General features: G+C 41.6%; 1 protein-coding gene across 10 annotated transcripts in view; it reads left to right on the top strand.

Moving 5' to 3' along the window:
- The window catches only part of LOC136864525 (CAP-Gly domain-containing linker protein 1), a 958,550-nt gene that overhangs the window by 837,061 nt on the left and 103,121 nt on the right, over nt 1-18,368 (top strand). For all 10 annotated transcript variants that reach the window (XM_067141621.2, XM_067141618.2, XM_067141619.2 and 7 more), the window contains one exon: nt 4,178-4,283. In XM_067141621.2, coding sequence (XP_066997722.2) covers nt 4,178-4,283 — 106 coding nt within the window. The remainder of the gene's footprint in view (nt 1-4,177; nt 4,284-18,368) is intronic.

Below are 18,368 nucleotides of genomic sequence, written 5' to 3'. Positions count from 1 at the left end.
TCCCTATGAACTCTCTGATGAACCATATGATATAGTGAAACGTCTAATAGACCACGTGAAGGGAAAAAATCATAATCTGACAATCGACAACTGGTATACCAGCTACGACCTAGTCCTTGATCTTTTAGAAGATAAAATAACGTGTATAGGCACTCTCAGGAAGAACAAAAGTGAAATTCTACAGCAGTTTCTTCCTCATAAAGATAGGCCAGTTGGTTCAACAACGTTTGGGTTTCAGTATGAAATCATGCTTATTCCGCATGTTCTTTTTTTTTTTTTTTTTGCTAGGGGCTTTACGTCGCACCGACACAGATAGGTCTTATGGCGATGATGGGATAGGAAAGGCCTAGGAGTTGGAAGCCTTAATTAAGGTACAGCCCCAGCATTTGCCTGGTGTGAAAATGGGAAACCACCGGAAACCATCTTCAGGGCTGCCGATAGTGGGATTCGAACCTACTATCTCCCGGATGCAAGCTCACAGCCACGCGCCTCTACGCGCACGGCCAACTCCCCCGGTCCGCATGTTCCTAAAGGGAATAAAGCAGTTATCTTACTTTATTTTATGCACAGCAAAACCTCTGTGGATCCCAACAATTCAAAGCCTCATGCTATATTGGATTATAATCTAACTAAAGGTGGAGTCGAAACTTCCGACCAAATGGGAGGCAAGTACTCAGTAGCCCAGAAAACCTCACGGTGGACCATGTGTGCCTTTTTATCTACTCAACATTGCCGGAATCAATAGTCAGGTACTTTACAAAGGGTATCCGAAGAAGCAATCAGTAAAGAGACGCGTGTTTTTGAAGAATCTTTCGTTTCAGCTCATGAATAAGTGGTTGGTTGAACGAGGTAAGATAGGAACACTGCCTCCGGATATCCGAGCAGTGTTATCCCCATACCATCAGGAAGAAACATTAGAAGAAATAAAAGTGCCAACGAAGAGAGGACGGTGCATTCACTGTAAGCGGAAACAAAATCAAGTCACCACAATGAAGTGTAATCAGTGTCATAACTTTGTGTGTAAAGCACACTCTAAAAGATGCAGTAGATGTGTAAGCTGTGAGAATAATGATAATGATCAATGAAGATTGTTAGAAGTGTTTAATTTTAAGTTTCCATCTGTTAAGTATTCATCTGTTTCAATTTTATTTTCAGTCTTCAGCCCATGAACATTTTTTCCTTTTATTATTGCATGTATGTACTGTCATTTTTAAATTGTATTGTAATTATTATGTCTAAGGATTATAAAGCACATAAGGAGTAATAATATCAGTTGTGCAAGAGTTAGTACTGTTTAACCAGTTGCTAAGACTAAGAAAAATGAATGGTGAACGAAATTCACCACGCGCCCGGCAATGTAACATTTATAGGTGCTTTAGGGTTAATAACCGGACATCCATAAGTACCAACTTAACTAGACCTGCTATGTTGTCACTATGACAGTCTGACCTTTGCCATTATCACAACGTATAACCCTTCTAGCAATACTTTCCACTAAGTTTTGCTAGATGTCTGCTGGTATTTTCTTCCATTCTTCTTGCAACATGGCAAACAGTTTTGTAGAATTTTTTTGTGGTCTGGTCAGGCTGCCAATTGGCACTACTACACATCCCAGAAATGTTCAATTGGGTTTATCACTCCCATTTCGACAAATCTCTTGATTACGGCCTAAACTTTATGAATATGTGCCTTGTCCTGTTGAAAATGGGAAGAGTCACTTCCAAATTCTTACCACAGGGTGGGTAGCATTGACTTGTCCAGTGTTGCCTGATATGATTTGGCATTCTTGGTTTGAGGGACTAAAATTGGTGGACCAATGACCACTACTCAAATGGAGTAGGGCACATTTCACCAAAATGTATGACATTTTATCCAGCAACAAAATATTACTTCCAAAACTACCTGTCATCATAATGTAGCCATTAAATGAGTTGCTGGTTTGTTCTAGGATGAATTTTAAAAATAAATTCATTCTGTTAAAAATATTGATTATCATACTATTATGTGACCTTGTCAGTCATACTTCTCTGCTGATGTGATTTTTGCCAATAAATCATTCTTGTTCAGTACATTATTATAAAATTCTGTTCATTCAAAATGTTTCAAATTGTACTTCACAAATAACAAACATATCACTGAATCAATGTTTAAATTATTACGAGTATCAGTCCATTGGGCAGACATAAAAGAATTCATTAGCATTATGGGCTGATGATGAAAATAAATACTGTGCAATATTCAGTAATTTGGAATACTGCTCAAAATTTGTCATACTGTTGAAAAATATTACCATTTCCTTACACATATTATATTTGCAATTTCAGGTTTTTCATTTGGAAAACAAATCTAAAGCAAGAAACCTTCAAATGTAGGTCATATTGGTGCTTCTTCAAGGCTCCCAGATGTAGAGTCAAAATGTAGGACATGTTCGGAATATGTAGGATACCCGGTGACCCTAGCCAAGATCAGACAGGCCCAAACCATATTGCTTCTCCCAAATTTCACAGTGGGGAAAAATGCATTCCAGTAGGCAACACTTACCTGGCATTCTCCAGGTTCATACATGTCCATTGGACTGCCACAATGTGTAGCATGATTTTTCACTCCATACGATGCTCCTCCAATGCTGTAGAGTCCACAGGCAACGTGTTTTGCACAATTGTTGTTGGCAGGAGCATTCAGTTTACTGATCCTTGGTCTGTGTGCTGCAGCTTGCCCATGGAATTCAAGTGCAAATACCATCACTTCCAGATCCCAGTCAAAATTCTGTAGCCATGGTTTCAAACAAGCTTGACAGTTTGACTTCACCAGAAGTCAAAGATATCAATGGTCCCTATTAATTAATTGTTTTGACTTCCTTCAATGAGGAGGTGTTTTAATAACTCCCCAGCATTTCAATTTTACCACTACATTACTCACTGTTGAACATGATATCTGAAACTTCCCAGAAATCTCATAACTGAAATGACCGAATCAGTGTGCATTGACAATCATGCCCCTTTCTGGCCTCACTGAGCTCTCGTTATGTATCCATTTTGACTGCTCATCATCATCATCATCATCATCATCATCATCATCATTTCCCATTATCCAACTGTGGCCGGGTAGGGGCAAATATGGTTCCTCTCCACTTTCTTCGGTCTTTTCACCACTCCTCCTCCAACACTGTGTCCCAGTCCAGGTTTCTTTTTCAAATACTGCATTGGATAGTGTCCTTTCATCTCAATCGTGGTCTTCTGCGGCCTCTCCTTCCTTGCCTGTGCATTTCCATCACCTTTTTTTGGCATTCTTTCATCACTCATTCACTTTATGTGCCCAAACCATCTTATTCAGCTCTGCTCTATTCTATCATTCATTTTTTCCAGTCCTATTTTTTCCCAGATTTTCTCATTCCTTATTTTGTCTGTTCTATGCTTCTATATCATACTCCTCAAGAACTTCATTTCAGCTGCCTGTATTTGCCTTTCATCCTTCTTTGTCATTGTCCAAGTTTCTGCTCCGTAAGTTGTTATGGGTATGTAATACATCTTGTACATAGTTTCCTTTGCTTACATTGGCACATCTTTGTCCTGTAACATGTTCCTTACACTATGATAGAAACAGCTGTACCTAGTAAATATATCTGCTGAGCACCCACAGCCTTATATGGGCTCACAACTTGCTTGAGTAACATGTGGGAACAGTCTACTTTCCCTTCAGAGGGTGTCTGGCCATTTAATGGCAATGCAATGTATGTATAAAGAAATGAACAGCTGCAGCTTGGAAGCAACACTGCGACTACAACCTATAAATATTACATCACAAACATTTTTTCTCTTTTTCTGTAAATTTTTTAAATAATTTAATTTTGATTGTAAGTTGCAAATTGTTTTGAAAGAATTCCTTGGCATACTAGTCCCATTCTGAAAACAAGGATTTCATTGCCTCTGACATAAAATTCAGTATGAACTACTGCTATTTCTAATTTTTTTTCCAGAAGGGTTTATAGAAACATTGAGACCTACGTTGCAATTTTGAGTTAATTTGGGTTTAATTTAGGTTCATTTTATTATTTTTGTTTTATAGTCTTCTTTTTTTTTTTTTTTTTTTTTTTTTTGTGGGTTGGTTAAATCCAGACCTTGCATATATGCAATCAAATTATTCTCTTGTACCTATCATACTTTTTGTCTATTTACAGAAATGAAAGACAAGGTGTCAGGTTAGATGAGCTGATCCAAAGAGAAGCATTGTTGACCTCTGACATTGGTCAGAAGGAAGAATTAAATGAAAAGTTGACAGCTGAGGTAAGGACATCTTTTTATTACTGAAATATTGGAATGTTGGTAAATCAGATATCATCCCTCCTCTTCATCCCTTTAGGGTCGATGACTGTGATGTCAAACCCCTTACATCATCAACACCATCATTCACTCTCATGCCTTTCTTTCCCCTTTCAGCTTTCATATCCAGTTGTGAAACATGCTTCTCTCTCTCTCTCTCTCTCTCTCTAATATTCCTGGTCTGATGTGCTGACCTACTTGGTTTTTCAAATTAGCACAGTATTTGCAGAATGATATGAAAAATGAAGAAAGATAAGGACAGCATGTACCAGCATCCATCAGTTACAGAACTAAACCCAAATCAAATATAAAATTAACTATTATGGTAACTTCCACTGGTTTGGTTAGCAGCTTTTCTTTTAAACCTACTTCCATAAGCAGTTAAATCTGATCCATGATCTGATCTGATCTGAGATTCAAATTTTGAGAATTTTAAGAATTCCAGACATTTAAGTCAGAGTAACCTCCAGTGGAATCCATTAAGCGCTGATTCAAAAAATGTGGAATGTTGTTCAGAAATTAAGTAGGGCGAATCCCACTGGAGGTTACTGTGACTTAAATCTGGAATGTGGGTTAGGATATACTTGTCTTGTAAAATCTCAGAATTTATGCATCTTGCCACTCCAGACATTTTAGTAGGTTATCATTTGTCAATAAAAATTGTGTCATACAAGATACACTTTAATTTAATTCATACATTGCTCAATCAAATCATTAACAAAAATTTAATCCTAAATACACAACAACAACAACATTAATATTATTATTAATAATAATAATAATAATTAAAAAACTTTGAATATAGATCCACGAAAGCCTTTCACGTAAGCACAAATTATATAATGGAAAATTAAGGTAAAACTAGCCAGTAAATTAAAAGCTCATCAAACAACCCCTAAATATTTGTCAAAACCAATTCAGATTACAACGATAATTGTTCTGGGATTTCTGTAGATCACGGAGGGATAAGGAGCGTGGGGGTTTGAATGGCTGGACAGGGAATTAACTAGAGCAGGACTTAACACAACCAATTCTGATTTTTTTTTTTCTTTTTTCATGAGTTTAGAATTGGACAAATAGAAAATCTGAATGAATAACAACAATATTAATGAGCTCGTTACCCCTAACAATATAGTGGACTTAGAAACCCAAATATCAGGTACAAAACTTGAGAGAATTACAAATGTTAATTTACATAGAAAAGAGTTGATTTGCTGTTGGCAGGTACAAAATTTACAAGAGCACCATTTGCTCCTATCATTTACACTACAGGGGAGTCTGCGCTCCAAATATAGTCCAGCCTCACAGAGGCATCAATTTCATATGGCGCACAAAAGTTCCCCCTGACAACCTATTGGTTGTCCTCCATTACAGTATTTACATACAGTTGCCCCATTGTGGGCTTATCTACTGCTCAACAGTTATATAATTTACTGTTCCCAAAGGTAACTAACACCAGAAACACTTCCTGAATAAACAGGAGCATTGTTGCACATCCTAAATGGCCTTAATGACAAAAGAATAAGGTGGGTTGTAACCGGCCATAAACAAAATGCAAGGAGGCGAAACACCTGCACTCCTTCTAGAAATAGTTAAAATCCTAAATGAGCTTATGGCCCAAAGATATGGAGGCTAGTCCTATACTACACTGGGGTGACTAAATGAGAAATGTTAATGCCAAATAAGTATTAAGAAATTTGGAGCTTAAAAACTTTAGTCACCCCATGCCAAGTTGAATAGGAACCAACAGAGGGTAAATCATTCTTTGTTCCCTTATAGTTCATATTTCCCAAAAATTCTACATTTAAACCACCAAATTTAGAAAATTATATTAAATAAAAGAGGTTGAAACCTTCCCCTCTAGCTATCCACAGGAGCTATCACATGTCTATGAAAATTTTGCCATTACCTTAGTCACTGGGCCTTCCTCATGCAGGCTGCACCCCTGCCTCCTGGTTCATGTCAGTTCACCCTCCTGACACTGGAGCATTTCAGACAGTACAGCCCTGAAGTGCCCTGCTTTTATAGTATTTTTAAGGGGAAGCTTGAGGAAATCTTTACTGATAGGCTGGATTTCTGTATGCACCGCCGGTTTTAATTGGCTAGAGAAAATACTTGCAAGTTTCTGATAGGTTGATTACTGTTGAAGAAGGAACCGGCTGAAGTGTTGACAACTTTGATTCATAAATAAAACAATCCTCAAAACCTAAGTTTTGCCAACTGCAAAAATAATCATTTCTTTGTGAAATAATTAGAGTTCATCCCACTAGAGAGAGCAATTAAACCGATGTAACAGTTGAAGACCAAAGTATTGTAATGGTTGTAGAGTCCGCCATGCTAACTTGCTACGCGCCGGGGGCGTCTCCCATCGCCCCACCCCCCTTACGCTCGAGCGCGCCAATCCGCGAGCAACACTCAAACACTGGGCCGGCCCTTCCCACTTCTATCCGTGGTCACGCCGCAGAGGGCTACGGAAACAACTGGAAGATTAATCTGGAGTCTTCTATTTCGCGAGGTTTCTCGATCCATCGAACATCCGGACGATTCTAGAAGAACCAGCGCAGGTATATAAGAGAGGAACAACCTGCCTGGAGTCAGTGAGAATTGGTGAGTGAGAGTTAGAGAGTGAGTGAGCAGAGAGCGCAGTCAGTGGTAGCCTGGGATGAGATGTCAGCCTGATCGAGTATCAGCCTGTTGGAGCCGAGGACTCGTGCCTGTTCCCCTGACATCGTGTGTGTGTGTGTATGTGTGTGTGTGTGTGTGTGTGTGTGTGTCCCTTGAGGCTGGCTGCTGGAGGAGAACCTCGAGTGTTCTTGGAGTGGGGAAGAAGGGAACACTAGGAGACGACGTGTGAAGACTGCGGAGTTCAACGGGTTGAGTAAACAGCCGATTCTATCCTGACCTGCGAGGCTGACGTGTAGGCTGTGGACTGTGACAGCGCTAACGGGTGTGACTGAGTGGCTGAGAGAGTGTACTGTAAATAATCGATGACTCTGTGTATGTGTGGGTGTGTCATTGTAGATGGAACATAAGAGAAACTAAGAGAGAGAGAGAGCGCGAACCGTAAGTGTGTAAGTGTACTTGTGTAACTTGTAAGCTCGGCTATCGTCTCTGTGTGTGTGTAAATCTGTAGTTGTAGTGCTTAGTTAATAAATCTTAGAAATAGGTTGCTACCAGGTGCCATACGCATTTATTTATTTAACTACCCCACCAACACGTTACAGCTGGTGTCAGAAGTGGGATGGACAAGTGTGATAAACTAGTGGATAAACTCTTAAGTAAAACTGGTGTCAGAATCGAGTACCTGGTAGCGAATTTTGTAGTCGACAGAAATATCTACTAGCGAAATGAATTCCGAACAGCTTCAGATTTTTCTAAGCAAGTTTAGTGAGCTTGAAAACAAAATCTTATCTTCCTATGGCGAACTCATTAGTGAACTGTGATCTGAGCGGAGGTCAAACCCTGACCAGCTGAAAACCGATTTGAGTGAACGGAAGAGTGACCAGTTAAAGTCAGGAGACGAAGTGCGCTCTCTCGAAACCGAGGTCAATGATAACGATGTGCAGGATGGCAACGAACTGGACGAGAAGGGATCCGAAGAGATGCTCGCAGTTGTGGAGTCCGGAGTTCAAGGCCCAGAGGTGGAAGTGAGTGCCCTGCGTGCGAAAACAATGGCTGTGGAGACGCGAATGAATCCTGCTAGCAGCGATGGCGGCTCCACCATCGTGAAGTTGGAAAACCTACGGGACGACGGCATTACTTCCAAGAGAACATGCTGGACCCAGTTCGAGACCGGATCGACGTCCAAGAAGAGTGCCGAATATCCGATCGCCGGACTACGTGTACAATGCAGCCCCCAGCCAAGTTCGACCTGCGAGGAGGTTATGGGAGTGCTCAACGTACGCTGCGGCGTCCACCAACAGAGAGCCACCTACCGAGTCCAGTCGCAGGAGAGGACTCAGCGCACAGATATAACGCCGCGGATAATCGACGCCGAGATCAAGCGACTAGGCGACGTGACTATGGAAGAGTTATTGCGAGGTGACACCAAGCTCGAGGCGGCTGACGCCTGTGAGAAACTATGTGGCGCTGAGGTCCGTCCAGGGAGGACGATCGGCAAGAAACAGAACTACGAAGAGGCTCTGATGATGGCCCACGAGACAGAGGCAGCGACTGCGACGGCACGGCTGGAGGGACCCCTACTAGGAGACGGAGCAGCAATGGAAGACGAACCGATGACCAACGAACGAGGATGCCACCTGACTAGGACACTGACACGAACATCAAATTCCGAACCCCGGAAGAAGAGGAAATCCAGTAGGGCTAAACCTGGGACGAGCAAACCAGTCCCGGACATCACACCAGAGGACTACGAAGGCGCTCAAGTCCTGAAAGTAGACGCGGGTGTGGACGAAAGGAAAACCACCGAAGTTCCGGCTGCTACGCGAGGACTTGCTGATCGTTACCAACGGGAACGAGGACACCGTCGACCGAACCCAGCGGATCCCACATGGGAAGGTGGTGGCCAACCGAACAAACTGTATTGCAGCGAATTGTGGAGCTGCTCAGGACGAGCAGCCTTAAGGAGGGGGCAATGTAATGGGTGTAGAGTCCGCCATGCTAACTCGTTGCGCGCCGGGGGCGTCTCCCATCGCCCCACACCCCTTACGCTCGAGCGCGTCAATCCGCGAGCAAAACTCAAGCGCTGGGCCGGCCCTTCCCACTTCTATCCGTGGTCGCGCCACAGAGGGCTACGGAAACAACTGGAAGATTAATCTGGAGTCTTCTATTTCGCGAGGTTCCTCGATCCATTGAACATCCGGACGATTCTAGAAGAACCAGCGCAGGTACATAAGAGAGGAACGACCTGCCTGGAGTCAGTGAGAATTGGTGAGTGAGAGTTAGAGAGTGAGTGAGCGGAGAGTGCAGTCAGTGGTAGCCTGGGCTGAGATGTCAGCCTGATCGAGTATCAGCCTGTTGGAGCCGAAGACTTGTGCCTGTTCCCCTGACGTCGTGTGTGTGTGTGTGTGTCCCTTGAGGCTGGCTGCTGGAAGAGAACCTCGAGTGTTCTTGGAGTGGGGAAGAAGGGAACACTAGGAGACGACGTGTGAAGACTGCGGAGTTCAACGGGTTGAGTAAACAGCGGATACTATCCCGACCTGCGAGGCTGACATGTAGGCTGTGGACCGTGACAGCACTAACGGATGTGACTGAGTGGCTGAGAGAGTGTACTGTAAATAATCGATGACTCTGTGTATGTGTGGGTGTGTCATTGTAGATGGAACATAAGAGAAACTAAGAGAGAGAGCGCGCGAACCGTAAGTGTGTAAGTGTACTTGTGTAACTTGTAAGCTCGGCTATCGTCTCTGTGTGTGTGTAAATCTGTAGTTGTAGTGCTTAGTTAATAAATCTTAGAAATAGGTTGCTACCAGGTGCCGTACGCATTTATTTATTTAACTACCCCGCCAACACGTTACAGTATCTTCTAATACACCAGTTCAAGTTTGTTTACATAGATGGCCTTAGAGAAGGCACACAGTTCAACTGGCCAGGGAAGGTGTACCCCCGGTACAATAATAACGATAAAAATGGTAGCTTAATTTGAATGAACTGAAATGTCAAGTAACAAACTGCAACACTACATATATACTTACTTACTTACTTACTTACTGGTCGGTGCTACAGACCTTGTAGGTCCTTGGCCTCCTTTATCACCAGCCTCCATTCATCTCGGTCTCCAACGTTTAACTCCTTACTTTCTAAGGTCATCCTCAACATCATCAATCCATCTTTTCATGGGTCTTCCTCTCCTCCTCCTTCCATCAAGTTTTCCTGTAAATACTTTTTATCCATTTTATTCCTTAATTCTTTCAACTTGCCAGGTCTCTTCAATGTATTAACATTCCACGTTGCTAATATAATATCCTTTTTCCTTCTCTTTAGCCGTTTTTCTCGCCGGTTCGTCACCAAGTTTTCAAGTCCTGCTTTATTCATTCTTAACATATCCGTAACTGTTGTTTTTCTTACGAGGTAGAGGAGTTAACCCTATGCTCAACCCCCAACCTGGAGGACCAGGGTATCACTCTTAGTATGGATCATCACCTTAGACCTGTCCGGCTTGGGTGGCCCTACCAGGAGCTGATGCTCCCGCTGGCATAGCTCTAAGGATCATTTGACCACACAAGCCTCCAATAAACACCCGGCAAAATATATTTTGCCTTCGTCAAGGTGGTGATACCTTTGGGTGTACACTACATATATAGGCCAAGCAAAAGATTTTAAAAACTGCAAATACTGTTCAAAAAGAGTCGAAGTAAGTAATAATGAAATAACGGAAAATTACCGGTATAATAGGCAACCGATTAGTTGCTCATTAAGAACCCTTACATAGTTTACAAAATAAGAAGAAGAATAATAAGAAGAAGAATACAACAACAAAAAATCTGCAAGTAAAATGCAGTGTGTCATTGACCTAGCCAGGGTGGGTAGGGGTGGGGTGTGGTGTGGTAAAATGTTGATGGACTGGCTAGCCAGCTGGAATTGCACCAATGACAGAGCAACAGTTTTTAAACACCTCGCATTCTATGCTAGAGTGGAGAAAAAGGAGGATATTATTAAGATAAGTTCCTGATCAAATTCCTAAGTATTTAAACAGAAATAAACATAAATATGCATGCATTTCTTAAACATTTGTGCGTGATTTGATAGAATCTGATGGATGTTCTTTCTAGAACGAAATGCCATTCTATTTTAATTAGGTTTTATTTTTTCAAGTATAATATTGTTACCATATGTTTTCATTTCTAGGTAGTCTATAAATTTATTACTCAAAATGAGTTCCGACAGATTGAAGAACGTAACAGTTATAAATTAACTGAGTCAAAACTGAAAAGGGATGGCTTCTGATATTAAAAAACAAAGCACTGACCAAGTATCTTCCACATTTCCATTGGTATGTCATCAGGACTAGTCGCCTTCCTGTTCTTCATTTTACTTATTGCTTGTTGGACCTCTTCCATAGTGATCACTGGCGCCAGTCCGGGGAGACATTCCGACTTTGAACTAGTGGGTGGGAGAACACTTCATGGCTGCTCGTTGGGAAGTATCTGTTCTATTGGCTCAGGATTGTGGCGGAATCTCAGAAGACTTGGTGATCTTCATCCTTGATATTCACAATATGTCCATTGCGTTACGATGAGTGATGCCAGGATCTGGCAAGATGGAATATCTTGTTTGTTCCCTCATGCTTCTCCAGTTGCTCATACAGTTTTGCATAGTGCAGGGTCTTAGCTACTGCAACTGGTTGTTTTGCTGCAGACTTGAGGGTGTTGTACTGCTTGTGATCGGTACTTAGGTGCAAGGCCTTCCTGGTCTTGAAGGCCAGTTTCTTCACTTCGATTGCAGTCTTGGTTTTCCTCACAGTTTCAACAGCAACAGTATGGTCACAGTCAACAATATAAGTCCAGATGTTTTGTACAGTTTGGTTAGGATCTACCGTAAGTGTCCCAAGGGCCTTTACTTGTTAGGAACTTGCTATTTGTTTTCCTTCGCACCGACACAGATAGGTCTTATGGCGACGACAGGATAGGAAAGGCCTAGGAAGTGGAAGGAAACAGCTGTGGCCTTAATTAAGGTACAGCCCCGGCATTTACCTGTTGTGAAGATGGGAAAACATGGAAAACCATCTTCAGGGCTGCCAACAGTGGGGCTCGAACCCACTATCTCCCGATTACTGGATACTGGCTGCACTTAAGCGACTGCAGGGCCTTTACTAATTTACTTTTGTGTTCAGGCAGCTTCCACTACTTAATGCATTCAAAGGCAATCTTGTAGCACCTCTTCTTCTGAATGAGATCAGCCCTAAGGCCTAAAACGAGCAAGCGGTGTTGAGGAGAAACGTGCTGTCAGATGGAATTACCATGGCATTCATCACCAAATGAGATCATTTAGCCAGGGAAGCCAGTAATTAGTTTGAAATGTTCTTCCACCACTATAATTTGTGATTAGATTGGCTGGCCGTTCCTTGAAATAGGCATTGGCGACAACAAGATCATGTGCTTCTGCATAGTCAAGGATATGGCAGCCATCGGTGTTACAGTTGCCGAAGCTTTGTCCGCCATGACATTGAGGGTACATGTCTCTAACTGATTCTACATAGCCATTAAGATCTCTGCTGATAACCATGTGTACATCCTCAGCAAAAGATCAGAGATGAGTGTTAATACTCTCCCAAAACTCATCTCTCTCATCTTCTGGATATCGTGCTTGTGGTGCATAGCATGAGACAGTGTGGATGGTAGTATTGTTGGAGTCAATTTTAATGAAAATTAGCTGGTCTCTGGTTCAGCTTACTTCAGCTACACTGTTCTGAAACTTCCCACTTACAGCCACTACAACACATTTGGCCTTTAGCTGTGGTTGTAGATCCATCCATCCATCTGCGGCCTTGGCCCCTGTCTACTTTGTTTCCTGTACGCAGGCAATGTTGATGTGTCAACTCTTCAGTACAGCTGCAAGTTCACCACTGCAACCTGTGAGTGTAGCGATGGTAACAGTCAGCAGATGTTGCAGTTGTTGTTGTTTTTCCTTTGGCCTCCTCTGTCCTCTCTCCAGAACTTGTGGCATGTATATGGTGATCAAAGGCCGTAGCTGATGCCTGACACTTCTCTTTTATAGTTCTTCTCTGGTCTCACTCAGAGAAAATTACATATTCCCCTATCCAATTAGATTAGCAAGCTGGTTGCACTTGTAAGGAGAAACCTTATGCTGTCCAGTCAGCTCACACTGCAAATTACTCAAGAAAACACTTCTTTTACAACCATATGAAACAATTATTATAACTTCTAAACTATTTTATTTATGTAGATAAAACTTTTTTCACTACATTACACATTATTTCAATTTTCTCTGTGTGTGGATTTCTTGAAACGCATTCCGTGATGGAGTTTTGGTAGCCTAGTGCAGATTTTACAAAAAAAAAAAAAGGTTTCTTTCCTTCCACCTTTCACTTTATTGTTACTGCAAATGGTGCTCTCCGTGGAGACCCAGTCTTCATTCCTCATAATGAAATATCTACCCAGTAGTATACCCTCATCATCTGGAGGAGACATGGCCACATCTCTGAGACTGGAGGGTTTTGAACCTCCCTCACTGCAAATTCTCAAGGAAACACTTCTTTCATAACCATCTGAAACAATTATAATTTCTAAACTATTTATTTAGATGAAATATTTTGCACTATGTTTGATGTATCCACAAAGACACACACAAAATGCTGTCAGTTGTATATCGTAATTTTATTTACAAACTTTTATACATTTGTCACACACATCAGTAAACCACCATTTTGAACAACAGCCTATCATGAAGAATGAGAAGAAGACCGCACCAGAGCATGTCAACTACCAACTCAACAAGATCAATTCACATACTTCAAACACGACTTCTGCACATGTCTCATAAAAAAAAAAAACCAATTCCAACTAAACAATATCTCCACTCCACCATCAAGACCGCCTCCTTATATATTTGGCTGGCCAGGCTTCTAGAGGGATATGTCACAACATATCTTCTCGTAAATTCTAGAGTGCCTAATAGCCTAAATGTAAAGAACCTTGTACAACCATCTAGTGTCAAAGATATGCCATTCTGGCTATTGCACAATATTGTAGTGGATTATACATCATATATACAGGTAATAATAAATAATATACTATTAATGATGGGTTCTTACATTAACTAAACTCATATTAATATATATACAGCTTATGTTTCATGTCATAACCTCACAGATAATACGATCGTAAATAATAGTAATACTAATACTAATAAGTGAATGTAAACACTTCATAGCCATACCTCACAAGTAATAATAATAATAATAATAATAATAATAATAATAATAATAATAATCATCATCATCATCATCATTTGAGCTCGATATGGGCATTATTTACCCATGGGTTAAAGAATATTGCTTTCAAGTTATATCAGTCTATTACACTTGCATCACGTTACACATTCTTTGAACTTTTTCTGAATGTGATATTTCTTGAAACACATTCCAGGATGGAAGTCACTCCCTGTACATAAAATGCCACTGGCTTCTGACTCTCCATTTTCAAACTGTCCTTGAACAAGGTGAAGCTATTGACTATAGCTATTTCAGAAAATTAGAAAAATATTTTGCACCACCAGGTATAGCTCTTGCAGATGAATGGGTAACTTGCAGTTTACTGGTCAGATTGATCAATGGGTCTCGTATGGTGGTATAATCAGTGATTACTACAGATTTATCAAGTTCTTCTACATCACCACCTTTTTTCTTTCCTGGTACCCGTTCTGTGGATGGATTGTGGACCATGAGTATGTTCCTTTTTTTTCTTTTCAGCACAGATACATTGTATCATCATCATGCTTGTTGTATGCCTTAACTTCTTGAAGTCTAAGCTTTGGCTTTCTGGCCACCATTGGGCGACCCTTGCAATTACTCATTATATCTCATGTGAGATGGTAACCTAAAGCTCTTGCCTCCTTAGCGAGGTCATAGCTGGTATAAGATCATTCCGGTAGAGTTGCCGCACTTTTCATATTTTTTGTTATATATCCGTAGATTCATTTTTAAAAAATTGTTGCAAACTGATTGAAGATAATTTTAAAATATTTACATTACATTACGGTTCTGTCTCCTGTCCCCGCTTGATGACTGCTCCAGAGCGAGCTTGCCCCCTCGCTTTTATAGCCGCTTGGCACGGCGCGTGTAGGGGGAAGCTAGCACTGGCGCAGCCCAGCCGGGACAAGAGGCTAGAACCGTGAGGTCCTCCCCTTTCCGAAGGGAGAGGGGGATGACCCCACCCATGCTCTTTATTATCATACAGTAGACTGCCTACAGGCATTATACACAGAAACCACAAATAATGAGAACATAATAAAAGAACAGACAAGAAAAATAAAAAATATACTACAAGAGGTCACTGAAACTTGTCCGGAGGCTTCTTCCGTCATGGGCTGCGTCGTACAGGTGTGCATATCATCCTGTGCAGCCGTGTAACTGGGGTCTGGCGGTCCTCGTCCGTTGGTGCTGGGAGTGGGCTCCGTAGATTCCGAGGGAGTAGAATCACTAGAGCCGGAAGGGTAGACAGGTCTACTGTTGAGTGGCTGCTGTTGCTGGAGCTGCTGCCACCCCGCGTCCTCTTCCACCGCGACCGCCGCGCCCTCTCCCCCTGGCTGGTAAGGGGCAGCTGACCGTCCCTTGTGGTTGAGGTTGAAACTGGAACCTGGCCGGAAGTTCCGCAATCTCGTCCCCGGTGGCCTGGTCCAACTGGATGGCTGAGTTCCAGCCTCGGGACAGGGCGATATATAACAGGTTCACCCTGTTGAAGGTGTATTTTCTTTGAGCCTGGTCCAGGGAATACCAGGCTGAGAGCAGCCAGAGAGTGGTGGCGACGTCGTGATGGTCGCGTCCCACTGGTAGAGAGGGCAGCATGCCCTCGAGCGTCGAAGCAATCTGATAAACTTGATGGTCGGGCGGCGTCTCGAGACCCTTGCTGTAAGTTTGTGGCCGGAGACTGCGAAAGGGGAACGCCTGGTCGTCCGGTTCCTGGTCTCCTCCTGTATCCTCCAATGCCAGCTCTGGTTCTAAAAAATGATCCGTTAGAGTGCGCATATTCTGTGCCAGTTGATTCACTATTAGCTTGAGGTCTTGTAACGTAGGCGGGTTCTGCTGTGCTGGTTGGCCTTGTGGTAGAGGTTGCTGCTGTGGTTGCGCTGCTGGTGGCTGGTCGGCTGGCGGCTGTGCTCGGTCAGATGACATGGTGCGAGTGATGACTATTGGCGTTACCGTGAGAGGTTTATCGGAGGCTGCACTACTTGTGCTGAGTTGCTGTCGCTTGCTTTTGCTGACTTGGCATATGACCTTGTAGGATAATGTCGTCTGTTTGGAGTGGCGGCCGTCTGACATCCTCCGATGATCCAGCGGGGTGCGGTGTGGGGTTAGCCCGAGGTTCACACCGGCTTCTGACGTTAGTTGGTTCTGCCTCCTGTCCCCGCTTGACGACTGCTGGCTTTAGTCACTAATTCCACTTGTATGGTGTCATCTGTCCCAGCTGTTTAGGTTATAATCTCCTCGGAGCATGACGCCGCTACTGTAGATATATCTTCCAATACGGGAAATGAATCGTCAAATAAAATAGAACTCGAGTCAAATGGATTTTAATCAGGCTCTAATTGATCTTACAGTGCAGCTATAATGTTCTCTTTCGTCAGGCTTTGAATCATGAGTCCCACCAACGGTTAGTGAACACAGTCTGAAATTATGGAGTATATACCATTAATATTTACATTTGTACTAAATAATAAATATCTTAGGTACCGGCATGCATTTAATATAAACCTGCTGAATAATAAATATTGATTTTTCATTGCTGTTTTTAATGCTGTTATATCCTTTAATCGGTGACGTGAGGTCTCATAGACTCCCAATAAACATAAAACATCTGGACTTCTTTCATTAAAAATCTTGCAGGGAGCTGTTGTTTATGTTACCTTCTTATCTGTTTCAACACACGTCACACCCTGAATCAGGGTTAGATCGCTACGTTCGATTGAAATTCTCAAGTGGACTTCACGTCAGCAGTTACGAGAGTATATTTGTCAATGCATGTTGCGTGGTCAGTGTAAAAAAAATCTGCAACAGTTGCAGCGAGAACAGATGGATATCGCACCATCAGTGCAGAACTTCAGTGCCGGAATGATAGGTTCCAATGTGTGCGGCACGTTTTCATTTATGTGATTATTTTCGTTTATGCTTGTTGTGTTCTGGATCAGTGAAAAGTGATCTGTTTGGTAATTGCGGTGTATTTTAATAATTTTACTGACAACAACGATCAAAGTGAAATTTAAGACGATGTCTGCATACTGTGAATAAGAAAGAAGGGGAAATAATGTATACCTAATTTTTGCATCATTAGATCGTACATATTTTCATATTATGAGAGATTATTACATGCTGAATCAGATTGTTTGAGATGACTGCGTACATATTTGCCAACCATTTTTCATTGTAGAAAACTTCTGCTAGTAAAAGTAACTAGATATTACCAAAATAACCCTAAAAACATTTGCTTAGAGACATCTATTGGAGGACGAGATATACTAAACATGACGATAACTGTACTGTGTATCACCAGGGCTTATAAATCTGGATTTAAGTTTCCGGAAACCCATTGAAGTTAACAGCACAGTTAAAGTTACAAGCGGTTTTAGGTAACTCACAGGTAACTGTTAATGAGTCAGGAATTGTGTATATTACTAGTGACTCATAGAGTGATGATGAGCAAAACTTTCACACCAGGCCTCCACAACTAAAACATGCTTTTAAATCTATCATGCAAGAACATCATTTTAGGTTAGTACATGTATTCATTCACCTTATTACAAAATTTCTGGTTGATATCTTGTGTAGTTTTCTTTTAACAATATATTTTTCTTTGTGCTGCACAAACAGCTTCTCCACTGGGATTTAAGTCTGAGTCAGTGTGATACGCAGGGGTATTTAAATGAGAGTCCAAAATAACAATGGTCTTTTTAAAACAAGAAGATAACATCACCTCAGTACAAATTTAGTAATAACATTTTATTTCCTGTTTTACAAGTTAACGACCTCGGTGTTTTATTCAGTTGTAACTAGGGCCGGATTTTTAGGTGGCATAAACCTTTACTGTAGGTTTCTTGTATTCTTAAAATAGGTTATTTAAGGTTTTACCTCCAAGATCCATACAGACAGCAATAATTTTCTGTTTTCGTAGTTCTGTAAAATTTATTCATATACTTATTTCACAAAAGTTTATGTTGTCATATTCATACACTTTACTGTTTCCTTTGTAAGTTATTTTTTGGCATTGCAGTAAATAACAACGTACATACCCAAATTGTCTGACGTAAATGATTTCCTGTTGTCACGTAACACATTCTTATATGACGAAAATGTTCTTTCAACGGAACATCTTGTCATTGGAGCGTACTACATAGATGCTAATGCAGCAGGTTGTA

The sequence above is a fragment of the Anabrus simplex genome, chromosome 2, assembly GCF_040414725.1.
Source record: "Anabrus simplex isolate iqAnaSimp1 chromosome 2, ASM4041472v1, whole genome shotgun sequence".
NCBI classification, from domain to species: Eukaryota; Metazoa; Arthropoda; class Insecta; order Orthoptera; family Tettigoniidae; genus Anabrus; species Anabrus simplex.
This window is presented reverse-complemented; position numbering and strand designations above follow the sequence as displayed.